The 15,192-nt window shown below is 47.4% G+C and overlaps 5 protein-coding genes across 5 annotated transcripts; 3 read left to right on the forward strand and 2 right to left on the reverse strand.

The window, feature by feature from the left end:
• Positions 1–1,275: 1,275 nt before the first annotated feature.
• E1B28_002962 (uncharacterized protein) lies at positions 1,276–2,088 on the forward strand (the record flags this gene model as incomplete). The annotated part of the gene is made up of 5 exons (XM_043159918.1): positions 1,276–1,370; positions 1,510–1,656; positions 1,711–1,736; positions 1,877–1,891; positions 1,952–2,088. The coding sequence occupies 5 exons, from the start codon at positions 1,276–1,278 to the stop codon at positions 2,086–2,088; spliced, it is 420 nt and encodes a 139-aa protein (XP_043001872.1).
• A 638-nt stretch (positions 2,089–2,726) lies between these two features.
• On the forward strand, positions 2,727–5,774 carry E1B28_002963 (uncharacterized protein; the record flags this gene model as incomplete). The annotated part of the gene is made up of 4 exons (XM_043159919.1): positions 2,727–2,901; positions 2,961–4,945; positions 4,995–5,645; positions 5,697–5,774. 4 exons carry the CDS (start codon positions 2,727–2,729, stop codon positions 5,772–5,774), a joined length of 2,889 nt encoding a protein of 962 aa, XP_043001873.1.
• Positions 5,775–7,999: 2,225 nt separating this feature from the next.
• Positions 8,000–8,603, reverse strand: E1B28_002964 (uncharacterized protein; the record flags this gene model as incomplete). The annotated part of the gene is made up of 4 exons (XM_043159920.1): positions 8,000–8,089; positions 8,161–8,236; positions 8,298–8,312; positions 8,392–8,603. The coding sequence occupies 4 exons, from the start codon at positions 8,601–8,603 to the stop codon at positions 8,000–8,002; spliced, it is 393 nt and encodes a 130-aa protein (XP_043001874.1).
• Positions 8,604–9,492: 889 nt separating this feature from the next.
• Positions 9,493–12,125, forward strand: E1B28_002965 (uncharacterized protein; the record flags this gene model as incomplete). The annotated part of the gene is made up of 3 exons (XM_043159921.1): positions 9,493–9,793; positions 9,849–11,797; positions 11,850–12,125. 3 exons carry the CDS (start codon positions 9,493–9,495, stop codon positions 12,123–12,125), a joined length of 2,526 nt encoding a protein of 841 aa, XP_043001875.1.
• A 521-nt stretch (positions 12,126–12,646) lies between these two features.
• E1B28_002966 (uncharacterized protein) lies at positions 12,647–13,499 on the reverse strand (the record flags this gene model as incomplete). The annotated part of the gene is made up of 4 exons (XM_043159922.1): positions 12,647–12,751; positions 12,809–12,985; positions 13,041–13,205; positions 13,266–13,499. 4 exons carry the CDS (start codon positions 13,497–13,499, stop codon positions 12,647–12,649), a joined length of 681 nt encoding a protein of 226 aa, XP_043001876.1.
• Positions 13,500–15,192: the final 1,693 nt, after the last annotated feature.

The following is a 15,192-nucleotide window of genomic DNA, read 5'->3' on the forward strand; positions in this document are numbered from 1 at the left end:
TCCTTTTTGAACTGCGTCAAAAACTCTTGCAGCGAGTGGTCAAAGCTGTATTCGTATGATGCAGCCTTAAACGATCGACGTTCAATTTTCAACTCGACACGGAAGTGGTTGACAGCTCGCCAATCGACTGATAACGGTACCGTACACCTTAGTAACTTCTACGTATGACCATTCATATGTTGTTGACGGTGCGTCCGAGGTTCGGATAGGAAGTGTCGGGCCTAATCAGATGAGCCATTCACTAAAAAACTTCTATGGTGAGGAGATTGGAGGCTGGAAGCTGTCAGTCAAGGCACAGGTCAGGAAGGCAGGAGATGAACTCACAATCAGCCATCGAACAATCAACCCTCAGCCTCTGACAACCCTTTCTGCCCCTCCTTCGCATACATCGGTAATCTTCCTCAGTCTCGTTCTCACAGCCAACATCTCTTCCGGGAGCAGTGAACATAAGCCTTAATTAGCCTCGCTGTCGTTTGCATAAGCCGCGGTATGAAGAAGGAAGGGTCGGGTTGTTGTCTCCTTCGACTTGTATTCATGGGAACTTGAAGATGAGGCTGAGGTACTCTAGTCAGCAAAAAGCAAAAAAGAAACAAGTCAAACACATACTCTAAACGAACTCGTCAACCCATCCATTAACATACGTCAGATGATATTATTCGCCTCGCCTCCATCCTGTCGAACCTGTTATGCAGCTTCCGTGAGCCCTTGAGCGATTTCCCTCCTTAGATTGTGGATCGTATGATGAAGTCTGTTCGTGGAAATCTAGCCATAAACTTCATGGATGAAAAGGCAATAGAAAGCACCATGCACATTTTTCCACTGTCTCCTTCCTTTGCGAAGTTTTATCTAGACCTGATACCCGCTACGTCTGGCGTTACCAACCTCACGAGCTTCGCAAGATTGTGTCAGAGACCATGTATTACCTAATAAACTGTTCAGTTCACCAGGAGCCAAAACGTTATGAAAGAAATGAACAGAAACGCGAGAGAACTATTGAGTGTCTCCTCGAGCAATGGCGAGAAATCGGGATAGGCTGCGCACGTTGAAAAAATTAAAATTTCGTTCAATGTGTTGACGGGTAATCAAGCGCCAACGACAGAGATAATGCACCAGAGGCTCTTGTAGTAGATTCTGGGAGGGGCGAGATCCTACCTTATGGTGTATTGAAACAACGGTGAACCAAAGAAAGTCGGGTTGAAGAGCCATTTGTGATGACCGGACCGTACTCGGCTCCCGGGATCCGAACGCCATCCGGGGACCAGTTGGCGTCGTCGAATGATCCTCCACCATCGCCCTCGACCTTCTCGACAATTTGACGTTTTCACTTCAATATTTCCCTTGTCACTACACTCTCTGGATTCGTCGGGCTGGTAAGATATCAGGGTTGCTCTGCTATGACTGGACTGATTTCTTCTTCAAGTTATTTTAGTTCTGTGAGTTCTCTTTTCTTTCATGAGAAACGGCGAAATAGAGGAGTTCTCGGGCTTAATATTTGGCCGTGGAACCTAGCTTGGAGTATACGCTTTGTGTCGGAGAAGCTTACTGGGCAATGGGCATTCATGCAGATTCTGGTGTCATTATGGGATGTGTGTGTGTGTGTGCAGTTCGAGTCGTTGTAGCTTCCCAGGTTTCTCGTCGAGATTTAAGGCTTGCTCGGTATGTCATAGGTCCCCTTTCACCTCAACAACTTCCCGACGAAGAGCATGAAAGATCAAAGAGGCAATATCGATGTCACAGTACGCTGGAATTCACCGGGAATTCGTTACTCGTATTGGCCACCGATACTTCGCAACTGGAGAGTTGATTGGCTCATTCACAAGGCTCAAGCTCAAGGTTTGCATGTGTCGACATAGGAATAGTTCACTCAACTTTTGAGTGAGTCATATACTGGGTGAGCACCTCGGATTGTTTTCATTGCGAACCTTTTTTTTAAATCGAAAAAACTTAACAGGGGTTGGGTTTAATTCCGCTGCATCGATCAATATTCTCATACCAGGCCTTACATCCCTCCAACCTCTCGCTGTTTCTGCACCCCTCACACCTCTAATCCCATCCTCGTACGAGCCGCCGCCGGTGGACGATACATAACACACTGACTGCACTCCCATGCTGCCTAGACGTTCAGATACGACTGTTGCTGTCGTTTCGTCTTGCGTTAGCTGTGTGGAGTTCGCGTTCACGATCGGATGTCAGTTCGGGGATTACAGCTAGCACCCAAATGGTACGCACTCGCCCAGTACACGATCGTTGAAGATACGGAGACGAAGGAGCCGGGAGTAGAAGACAGGGTTCACCGGGGTGTGCGTCTGGCTGATATCAGTCCACCGTGGGGATGAAAGGGAGGCTGGTTGTCCAGCTGTGGTATTGCCGGGAGATACATGCAAGTAACATATGTCTCGTGTCTTGTCGTGCAGTCCCATGCAATGATACAGATTTCTCCAGGGATGCATTGGGTTGGACACCGCTTTGGAAGCTTGACGGGTCGTTAGTTCTAGGGAGTGGGTTATTTATTATTGGACATGACAAGGTGTATCGAGGGATGATGCAAAACGTGGGATTTTGCCCCCCCCATTTCCTTCATTCATGCTGTCCTTCAAATGCCAGTCCCTATCTGATAAGTGATAAATCAGGGCTGACATCTGGTGCTCGCTCGTGCAACCATCACGGAGTACTAACTGTACTCGTGCCAGGAACGTGTTCGCCGTACCTTTGACTTTCCATCCACCATGATGCAACTCGTACTAAATCTTCTATGGAAAAGTCGCCTCGAACCTCCCCCGTCTAGTCAACATATCTTGAGCGGAGCCCAAAACACTACGATAGGACAGGCGGTGTTCAATAACGTTGCCGGCGACCAAGTTCAAAATCACAACCATAATCACAACCACTATTTCACCCACCGTGAGTGACCACTGTTTCTCTTAGTATCAGAACTGGTAACCCATGCTCCTTTCCTAAAGTGCTTTGGGAAGCAATTGCAGACGTTGGTGCCTCTCATAATTCGGAACAACAGGTTGACCGCGGCCAGTGTCTTCCTGGAACTCGTGTAGCAGTTCTCAAACTTATTCGACAGTGGAGAGTCACTGAATGCGAGACTTCACCAGTATGTTGGCTTTCTGGCACTGCAGGCGTAGGGAAGTCGTCCATTGCGTTGACTGTTGCCGAAGAATGCGAGAAGGATGGACGCAATGTCGCCTCGTTTTTCTTTTTCAGGTCAGACGCAAAGCGGAACAACCCTTCCTCCCTCATTCTATCTATCGCACACGGTCTTGTATTAGCGAGACCCCATCTAAAATCATTTGTGGAGCAGAGAATTGCCGCCGACCCCCGAATCCTCAAGGCTAGATTGGAAGATCAATATGAGAAGCTGATTCTGCAGAATCTAGATCATCCTCCCCCTTCATATGATCAAAAGATGCCCGACCTGGTCATTATCGATGGTCTCGATGAATGTGGTGATGCTGCTATGCAGCGCCGTGTCCTCTCCCTCATATTCTCCACATATCAACAAACTTTCCATTGCCCTTTGCGGTTCCTGATATGCAGCCGCCCCGAAGCCTGGATCCAAGAAGAATTCAGTTGGTTCAGTGGACTGACTAAACATATTGAACTAGATGATTCGTTCCTCCCCCACTATGACATCCAACTGTACCTCAATCATCAGTTCCAGGAGATCCGCAGAGACCCCAAATATTCACAGATCGTATTCCCAGACCCATGGCCGTCTCCCGAAATTGTTTGGTTGTTGGTTGAGCGAGCTGACGGCCAATTCATTTATCCGTCGACTGTGATAAAGTTTATCAAGATGGAGTACACACTTCCAACCGACCAGCTTCGCATCCTTCTCGATACTATATCCAATCTATCCTCTGTATCCTCGACACATTCACCCTTCAATGATCTCGACAAGCTCTATCTCATGGTACTACGTGCCAATCCCGACCGTGACCAGCTTCTGCTCCACATCCTCGAAATGATCGTCGTAACTCCAGCCTGGGATGATTATATTGGCAGATCTCCAGAATTCATTGAAGTCGTTCTCGGACTGCCTCCTGGCACGGTTAGCCAGACGTTACGTGCGATGCACTCAGTCCTCGATGTCCGCGATCGAGAAGATGACATCAAGATTTATCACAAATCCTTCACCGATTTCCTCCTTGATCAGACACGGTCGAGGGAGTTCTTTATCAACCAGTCCGAGTGGGAGGACTTTCTGGCCTGTCGGTGGACTAGGTCCCTAACTGAGCAGTGCAGAAAAAACCCTGGGCTGTTAAGCCGTCACAGATATTTATCTCATTCTTTATGGATGTTGGTAAACCACTGGAATAGGTGCCTTGACCGAGTGGATGGCCGTATGAGCAGTGCGCTGACGTCGGAGCTGGATGCTTTCTACCACGTGGCTCTGTCCATTTCCGCGGAGTTAGTGGGCCGCGACATGCTTCTTCACATACTTGCGACATTCCTACAACCAGGTTCTCACTCACAATCTCCCAAGTTCTTGCAAGTCTTGCTTGGACTTCGTTCAGAAGTGTTAGATCAGGCATTGGTACCAATGGACACATTTATTTCCGATCTGGATTATCCGCCGTTTGACCAAATTCAGATCAGGAATACCCATACCACGCTCCGAGATTTCCTTCTTGACCGTTCTCGGTCAAGGAGATTTTTCATTGACAAAGGTTCTCAGAGTAACTTCCTTGCGCTGCGATACCTCTTTCTGTTGCAGATGAATGATAGCGTGGTTCACGTTGAGAGTGTGTCGCCGGCGTCGATGAAGTTCACCGAATGGGCTGGCATCTGCACCAACATCGACAATCCTACCGAGGAATTGTTGTTTGAACTTAACCGTATGGGTTTAGGGGTCGTCCTTGCAAAATATTTTAATCTTGGTGCGTATAACCTGTTCCGTGACTTTGAAACTATCTCAACCTGGCTAGAATCTAAAGTAAGTCCTGAATTTTGTGAAGCTTATACTAAGGTTAACTTGGTTTCAGACCAACGGCATAACCCCGCTCAATCTTATTGTTCGTTTCAGAAACGTCCAAAGAGGATTTCACATTCGAAGCACGAGACAGGATGTTGATTCAGGGCGCCACCACAACGTCATCACCATGATCATCCTTTCCATTGTCAAATGGGCCTCTCCCGCTCAGTCCACTCGACGGGTATGTGCCTCATTGATAATGAGAGATTATGTGGACTACTGGTCCAAGAGTTTCCGTGCATCGGTCAATATCGAATTGCACTCAGCCGAGTTTTGCGGGTGCTCGGGGCACGCATTTAATTCTGACTGCGTTTCAACCCCGATTCCTGATAAAAAAGATTTGTATCACATCAGTATCCCAGCTGGTTGCGCTCAAATTTTCAAAGCATTTGTAGCCGGTTTGGAGGCACACAAAACTCGAAGATTCACCCACGAGGAGTACTGCAGTCTCACTTACAAGCTACTGGTGGAGTGTCCGAGTCTACTGACACGATGCCTTCCACTACCTGAACTCCTTCCCCACTTTCGGACGCTGTTGGATGTGGCTAAGACATTGGAACTCGGAGGCGTCCATTATTACCACAGGATAAGCCTGAGGTCTGGTGGGAGTCGCTCAGTCCGGTCAGGGGAGTCGCGAAGCAAGCTGCTATCATGGTTTGAGGTATGTACCTCCAACTGTATCAGTCTTTCGTTGTATTCACACATTTTTTAGAACTTCCCTGCCGATTGCGCCGACGAAGTTGAAACTGTTAAGAACAAACTCCTGTCCCTAATGCCACTCCATAAATGATTTCTTTACTTCTCCGTTGTCATTTACCTATAAATGGATTTAGGTTCATCATGAACCTAAATCTTCATGAACCGTTCATGAAGATTTTCCCGTTCTGTATCCCCGAGTTATTCTCGTTGTCACTTGTATTTCAGTTCCAACTCCACTGAATGGGGCGGGGGAATTTTCGCGATAATCTGCTGGTCTGTGCGTGAGAAGGTTATCACCAGCAGAGTCATCCGTGTAGCAAATTCTGGATTCTGCCATTCCCGTCAATACATTCCTAGCTACGACGGTCCCAACGAAGTTATCGCAGTCACGAAATGTAAGGGTCACCTTCCCTCATCCACACCGTTACTTACCTCGAGTCTCCAGGTTCTTATCGATTCCTAATCCGACAGACTTTAAGACCCGGTTTAAATCCTCCCTTAGTTTCTCGTTCGTGGCTGAAGAGCTAAACCTCAATCAGATCATGCTCGTGTTTTCTTTTTGCACCAAACAGGAAAAGCTCGAAACTACGCCCATTCATTTCATATGAAACACCCGCTGTCGTACGTTCTTCACCCGGCGGGCCGTTACTGCTGTAGCAATCGCCTTCCTTGAACGGGCTCACTAAACACGATCTCCAGGACACCGGGGCGATGAAGGCTATTATAATAGTCGGTAAGTTTCACGTTTTTAACCGTGATTTGCGGAATTAACCCGTTTAACAAAAACCAGTGCGGGAATTGTTCGCAACGGTTTGGCCCAAAGTGACGTGCTTTGACATGACGTGTATATCCATACAATACCGTACCAAAGCTGTAATCATACTCTGTAGCCTTGAACTATTGGCGATCTTTTTAACCGACACACTATATGTATATTCCATTCCGACGTACGACTCAACAGGAAAGCCATTGATTGTGACAGAAGCTGATCAAGGTACCGTACACAACTTCCGTCCGCCTTCAACGACTCTCCCATTCAAACAGGTACTGAGTTCAGGAAATGTCGGGCCCAGTTGGATCGGCCATTCTTCTCATCAATCAAAATCTTCGATGGTGAGGAGGCTGGCGACGGGAAGGTTTGTCAATGGTGGCTCAGGTTAGGAAGGAACGGGATAAACTCACAAACCGACAACAATCTTAATCAATCCTCACCTCCGACGACGTGCCAAGAACGACATGTGCCGGGTCAGCATATGTTTGGACACCGTAAATACGTTGTTATTCTGTCAATCTCGTTTCTACAGCCAACGAATGGGTCTTCCGGAAGGCGGTCAAAATGATCCATGATCAACACCGTCGTCGTTTGTATAATCAGCACCGAGCATATGAGGAAGGAAGGGTTGGTTGTCTTTATCGTCTTGAATTCGTGGCATACGAGGCTGAGGTACTCTAGGAAGGAGAACGTTCCTCAGTTAGCGCAAAAGGAAAGAGAAAACTTCAACCACGACCACATACCCTTCAATATAACTCATTCAACATCTATCGAATCACATCGTTCGGTTCGTCTCCATCCTGTGCCCTAACGATCTCCCTCCTAATTGTGATATAGAAACCATATCATATGATGACGTCTGTTAGTAGAAGTTAGCTATGAACATCATCCAGTCAAGAGAAATAGAGCACCTTTCGCCGACAGTTACACCTCAAGCTCGATGCCAGATTCAGAACGGCGTTTATACTATGAAAAGAAAAAAACATGTTTACCAGACTAAAGTCAAAAAGCGACAGTAGAAAATGAAGGTTCGTACCAGGTAAATGAATTTTCGTGGCCGCGTCAAACACCAACGATGGTGGTAAGGAAGAGAGCTTCAGGTGGTGGGAAACTCGGAATCAAGCTTTTCAAGCTTGTCCACGCGTTCACAAGCTCAAGTTACGGTCAGATGTGTAGTGCACACACGAAGGAAGGTAAATTTATTCTGATAATCCGAAATCGTTAACGATACTGAGTATCAAGCAGACGTTGAAGAAAATCTCCTCAACTGCGCTACATCGTCTTCTTCGTCGCAATTGGGACACATTTCCGTATAATCCAAAGCCGCCTTGACGCACGAAGCGCAGATAAATACCCAGAGCTTGTCGAGCAACCTTCCTCCAGCTGCTCAACTTCCTCAGAGTCATCTTCTCCAAAGTCAAATGGAGGGTCTCCTAGACTTTCTCACCTTCAAAGTCGTAGTCTTCGAACGATGTGTCGTCAGGGTCATAGATGTTGAGGTGTCGGTAGCCACTTGGATAGATCTCCAAGGCCAGCTCATCTTCTCAACCATCTTCGCGTTCTTTATAATCATTCTCATCCTCATCTTCGCCTTCGTCGCTGTCATTGGGATGGACCGCTGCGTAATCGATGTGCTGGAGGAGAAGAGGGAAAAGAAATTAGGGAGCCGTTGGGAGATAGAAGAAGGGCAACGAAGGAAACTCACAACCTGAAGACCACCGGCAGAATCGAAAATTTTATCGCGGGACGCAGTAGTAGTGGCCAGCGGTTTCGAAGTAGAGCTGTGGAGGGTAAAATGGTAAGTTAGCGTTGGATATTGGTCATTGAAGAGCTGGGACTTACCACACGCAAAGTAATCTTGTTCAGGAATCGTCAAGGAATCGTTTATGGCAAATGTCACACCGAGGATGACTTTCTCTAACCTGAAAATATTTACGACCGTTCTCCGTCGTCGTAGAGGTACTCGTCGCAAGACGCGCAATGGGAGGTGGATTCGTACTCGTCTGACATGGTTATGGATGGAGGTGTGATGGTAGATGCTTGAGCAAATAATTCGTACGAATCCGAGTTTCTGAGCATCTTCAGCCGGACTTCCTTTATACGTTTTGAGGATGGTTGTCCAAGACTTACATCTCCGGTATGTAACATGTTCTTAGTTCTACTTCCTGTTACTCCTTCGCTGTCACTGACCCGCACTGCGTACGCTACTATAGGATCCAATGTCAATTGACCACTCAAAAAGGAATGTCCTGCTTGCCTTCGAAAACAGCTATTTATACAAGTTTTCACGCTTGAAATCATAACGCCCCTCGCGCTACTTGTCCCGATTTACAGTCGAGGCTATCTCTGCCCCCTCCCTCCCCACCCTTCCCTCACGCTCGTTGCCACGCTGCTGAGAACATCTCATCTCTGTCTTATCCGCATTGAACACGTTTCGCCAACAGTGGATACCAGACTGGTGGAAAGCTCGGAAGTAGGAATAAGGTGTCAACCAACTTCCGCCGCCATCTCCATCCACCAGCGCACAACGTACATCTCGTTTCGAACAGACCCGGTGCCTCCTAAGTTTCCGCCTGATTAGTGTTGACATGGGCCCACGATGAGAAGTTCGCTGGACGTACATCATGTAGGTCGTGGACATCTCAGTTACGACTCATTCATCTGTATTGACACGATAATCTCAATTAGATCTCCGCAGCTCACTTGTGGGCTGTTCGATAACACCGCTACTGAGGTTGAGGGTCGTTGGTTCGGGAGTGAGTTACTTTCGGGCAACGACAGGGTTTATGGAGAATGATCCAAAACGTGGGATTTTGGTCCTGTATATCCAGTCCTGGTCTATACCCTCGTGCTCCTTCCCTAAGCGGATTTATTCTGTTCTTCAACTGACAGTAATTTTGCACAGTCCGTTGTAAATCCGATAAGTGATAGCATTAATGAACCATGGTGTTCCGTCGTGCGGCGGTCACGCAGTAGCTGTACTTTCCCAAACACACAAGAAACGTGTTCGACGCACCTTCAACCTCCATCCACCATCATGGGATGCGTACTCAGCCTTCTACGTCTGAGCCGTCTCAAACCTCCCATTCACCTAGAACCTCCGAGTCTCAAACCTCTGAGTCCTCCAGAACATCCCAGCTCTCCCGAACCTCCGACTTCTCTCGAACCTCCCAGCTTTCCCAGCTCCGCAGAACCACTCAGTCTTCTAGAACCCCCTCGTCCTTCATCAAGTCAACATATCTTGGAGGGGGCTCGCGATACTAAGATACTAGGGCAGGTGATGTTCAATAACGTTGCCGGCCACCAAGTTCAAAATCATAACTACTATTTTACCAATCGTGAGTGACCGGTCGCGTCGTATCCAGAGCGAGGAAACTCATGATCTTTACGCAGTGCTTTGGGAAGCGATTAAAGACGTCGGAGCATCTCATAATTCCGAACAACAGGTTGACCGTGGCCATTGTCTTCCTGGAACTCGTGAAGCGGTGCTTGAACTTATTCGACAGTGGAGAGTTTCCGGATGCCAGAGTCAACCAGTATGTTGGCTTTCTGGTGCTGCGGGCGTAGGGAAGTCAGCTATCGCGTTGACTGTCGCCGAGGAATGCGAGAAGGATGGGCTTGTGGCCTCATTCTTCTTCTTTAGATCAGATCCCAAGCGAAACAACCCGTCCTCTCTCGTTTTATCCATTGTGCATGGCCTCGTGGTCAAAAGACCACATCTGAAAGCTGTTATCAACGAGAAAATTGCTGCTGACCCTGGGATACTCAAAGCTAGATTGGAGAATCAGTACAGGGAATTGATTCTGGAGAATCTCGATCATCCGACTCCCCCTTCATCCGCTCAAAGTAGCCCCGATCTAGTCATCATCGATGGCCTGGATGAATGTAGCGATGCTGCTACCCAACGACGCATCCTCTCCATCATATTTTCCACATATCGACAACCATTTCGTTCCCCTTTGCGATTCCTCATATGCAGCCGCCCTGAAGCCTGGATCAAACCGGAATTTCAGGGGTTCAGTGAGTTGACCAAGCACATCAAACTGGATGATTCACTCCATCCCTGGTACGACATCGAACTATACCTCAATCAGCAGTTCCAGGAGATCCGCAGAGACCCCAAATATTCACAGGTTGAATTCCCGGACCCGTGGCCGTCTCCCTATCATGTTCGGTTGCTGGTTGACAAATCTGATGGTCAATTCATTTTTGCAAAGACTACCACCATGTTCATCAAGGCGGACTACGCACTTCCAACTGACCAGCTTTGCATCATCTTCGATACCATATCCAACCAGTCCCCCGACTCCCCGAGAGAGTCACCGTTCGACGATCTAGACAAACTCTATTTCATGATATTGCGTGCCAACCCTGACCGCAATAAGCATCTGCTCCCCATTCTCGCAATGATCGTCATAATTCAGGACATATCTCCGGCATTCATCGAACTCGTGCTCGGACTGCCTCATGGCACGGTTGCTCAGACAATACGTACGATGCACTCGGTGCTCGATGTCCGCGATCGGGACGATGACATTAGGATTTACCACACATCTTTCACCGATTTCCTCCTCGATCAGGCACGGTCAGGGGAGTTCTTCATCGACAAGTCCAAGTGGGAGGACTTTCTGGCCTGTTGGTGGACTAGGGCTCTGACTGAGCAGTGCAAAAAAGACCCTGAGCTGCTAAGATATCCACCTGGTTCTTTAAAGAGGTTTGTAGACGGCTGGAATGAATTCCTTGACCGAGTGGATGGCCGTATGAGTAGCGTGCTGATGTTGGGGCTGGATGCTTTCTACGACGCAGCCTTGTCCATCTCCATGGAGTTAGTGGGTCACGACATGCTCCTTCACATACTTGCGGCAATTCTAATGCTTCCATCTGATTCATGCTTTCCTGATTTCATCGGACTATTGCTTGGACTTCGCAAAGAAGTTCTGGATCAGGCACTGCGGTCAATGGACAAAATGATTTCCTCGTTTTCGAGCAGCCCGCATCACATTCGCATCAGGAATCAGCATTCCACCATCCGAGATTTCCTCGTTGACCGTTCTCGGTCAAGGAGCTTTTTCATTGACAAATGCTCTCAGAGCAACTTTCTTGCACTGCGTTCCCTCTTTGTGTTGCAGACAGATGATAGCCGGGCTCAGGACAGGGTACTGTCGGAGATCTTACTCGAAAATTGGGCTCACATCTGCACTGACGTCGACAATCCTACCGAGGAATTGTTGTTCGAACTTTACCAGATGGATTTGAATACCGTCCTCGCAAAGTTTCTCGACCTTGGTTTGTATCACTTGTTCCGTGGCTTCGAAACCATCTCAACTTGGCTAAATTCTAGAGTACGTCCTGCATCTTGTGAAGTCTATACCAAGGTTAACAAGTTGGTTTCAGACCAATGGCGTAACCCCGCCCGATCTTATTGATCGTTTCAGAAACGTCCAAAGAGGATTTCACATTCGAAGTACGAGACAGGATGTTGAATCTGGACGCCACTATGGCATCATCACCATGATCATCCTTTCCATCGTCAAATGGACCTGGTCCAATGATCGGGTATGTGCCTCATTGATAATGAGAGATTTTGTGGACCCCCAGTCCAAGAGTTTCCGTGCATCGGTAAAGGCCGAACTCAGCCGAGTTTTGCGGGTGCTCTGGGCCCGCATTTAATTCTAACTGTGTTTCAACCCCGATTCCTGATAAAACAGACCTGTTTCACATCAATATCCCAGCTGGTTGCACTCGAATGTTCAAAACATTTGTATCCGGCGGTTTGGAGACATACAAATCAGGACGTTTCTCCCACGGCGAGTACTGCAATCTCGCTGACAACCTACTTGTGTGGTGTCCAACTCTGGTGACACGATGTCTTCCCGTACCTGAAATCCTTCCCTGTTTTCAGAAGCTTCTGGATATTGCTAAGACATTGGGACGAGGTCCTGCCTATTACTGGTGGATAAAAGGCTCCGATGATGTGGAGGGGTCGCGAGGCAACCTGTTATCATGGCTCGAGGTGTGGCCTCCAGCTATACCAGTCATTTGTTATATTCACAGAATTTCTAGAGCTTTCCTGTCAATTGTGCCAATGAAGTTGAAACTGTCAGGAACAATCTCCTGTCCCTAATGCCATTTGACAGTGAATGATTCCTTTACTTTTCGTTGTCATTTGCCCTCTAAATAAATCTATCTATCTATCTAAAGCTTTGAAGTGGCAGCGATAACGAGTTGACTACCGAGTTCAAGCAACACATTGAAGTTACTGCAACACATTTCACCTGTTTGCCAGTCACAGAGAGCTGCAAAGACCTCTATGTATTTGAGTAACAACTCAGACTTGAAGAAAGATTACTCACTGCAGTGGCAGCGAGAGCAACAAGCCCGGGTGGCTCAAGCTCCCCAGGGTGATCCTTGTTTGATGCGGCAAAGACATCGGGTTGTTGGTAAGGATGAAACCATTTATATAGTCCCTGCATGCATGCGATGATTGGCGGACTTGCATACAGCTTGCCTCTATTGGAGGTTCTAGTGATCTGAAGCATCACAGATATCAGCTGTGTCAATGTATGAAGCTTATTCAACACTTACAGCAGCGCCATCAGACCCAGTCACCCAGGTTCCTGGATAGGCGTAGTTCTCTTGGGCTAGGAGTACTTCCACATGCTCTATGCAAACACTTTTGGTTCCCGTAAGATCATACCCTAGGATGCAGCGCTCGGCCACATTCTTTGCCTCACTATGAATAGAAGAGAACTGGTCGGTCACTGTTGTTTATGTGAGATAACATGCTAGTGAATTATATGTATTACTCACAACTCTCCCCAATGAATCGGTGAACCCATGGTCAGGAGACTTGATATGTTCCTTGATGAATTGCAAGCCTTGCATGGGACGAGTGTGGTTGAGTGCTGAAGTGAGAAGGGTCTTGCATATCTTTCTAACACCATCCACAGGGTCGGGATAGGCATCACGGTACACCAATTCAATAATGGCTGACTTCATTGCATGTTGGATGACGCTCCTGATCTCAGATGGCTGGTCAGACATCCGGAGGGTATGGCCCCTCAGATGAATGTTCAATGTTGCGAATTCTGGCCATTCCCTTTCCTGTGGAATGTTGACTATTGGTTTGGATGTTGACGTGTTTACTTTCTTGACCGGCTTTGAGGGTGAATGTTGTGGTGTCTTGATGGTGGGAGCCTGATGTCAGATTTTAGTAACCTTGTGTATAAAAGAGCGTGAAGATCACCTCATTCTCAAAGTTTTCTTGGCAAGTAGGCTTTCTATGCTTTGATTTCTCGTTAGTTGAGGCCAAGTTTTGGGTATGAGAGAGACAAAGTTGAGAAGCAGTCAAGTAGTTTCTGGAATGCTGCTGAGACAGGTGCACTCCACCTTGCAGATCTGGTGGTAAGCAAAGATTCGATATATAATATGATACTGCATGGCCAAGGGCATACTTTGTTCAGATTGTATTGCCATCTGTCAGGAGGGTGAACTGCCTATGCATATGCCAAGCCTCAAGCCCTGACGCTGAGGATAGCATACGCCTAAAACAACCCAACACCCACATAGGGCGTACTCTGAGGGGTACCAACCCCTGGTACTCTGACCTACTACGAGATCATACTCCAGACTAATGCTGGCGAACCATCCTATGGGCCTATCGGCAATAGAGGATGACAAGAGCTGGTGACCAAGGAGAATGAATAATGATGATGTCTGATACTGTGAATATCTGTGAACCGTGTGGTGAACCATACGACAAACTGTACTCCTATAACAAGAGTGAACCTTCGGCAATAAGGGCATCCTGTGACGAGGACCGTATCCTCACGAGCCGGTACTCCAACAACAACGAGAGCATACAATAGACGGTACCCAATGTACACCAATGTAGTGTACCACATACCTAATCCATGCGTACCCCATCCTGTACTCTAATACAAGGGAAGGGACTCTAGGACGAGTCTGGACCATGACTGGACAGTGAGTCCCCTAATAAAGGCAACCTGGATGACGTAGAGCAACAGAGTGAATGGGGCAGAGGCGAAAGGCAAAGATAGGAAAGGATAGAGGATTAGGACAGAGAAGTGATGAAAGGACAAAGGAGGACAAAGGAGATCAAATTCTAAGGAACTATCTACTACTAAGTACTCCTTATATACCTATCTAATAGAAAGGGTTGTACTCCTATACTGATGACCCCTTCTCTAAGATTAGGAGTACTCTCCTATGAATCGACCCATTTCACATAATATGTCCCTTGATCGTACACCGAGTCCAACCACAGTTGACTCTATAGGCAGAAAAGTCGGTGGTAGGTGCTACCCCTGGTTCGGTTCATGACAGTGATCCTGAATTTGCACCTTACCTCATTTTTGCACCCAAACGACATTATCAAGATCAAAGAAAAGAGGTTAGATTGTATCACGACATGCACACAGGGGACTGGTGGTGGGAAATGCAGGTGAGTTTGGCATTTGTCTCCAATCAACTGACTGACTGAGGTGTATGTTAGGAGGAATTTGAGAAGAGCTGCCCTGGTTCTACTATAGCTCCTATCATTATTTCCTCCGACAAGACCCAAGTAACCCTTTTTCAAAACAAGAGCGCTTACCCTGTAAATATGACGCTCAGAAATCTGCCCAAGTTCATTCGCCGCAAACCATCATGATATGCCCAAATTCTTATCACATATCTCCCTACGACAAAACTCACCCACATCAAGATCAAAGCAAGC

The sequence above is a fragment of the Marasmius oreades genome, chromosome 11, assembly GCF_018924745.1.
Source record: "Marasmius oreades isolate 03SP1 chromosome 11, whole genome shotgun sequence".
Taxonomy (NCBI): domain Eukaryota; kingdom Fungi; phylum Basidiomycota; class Agaricomycetes; order Agaricales; family Marasmiaceae; genus Marasmius; species Marasmius oreades.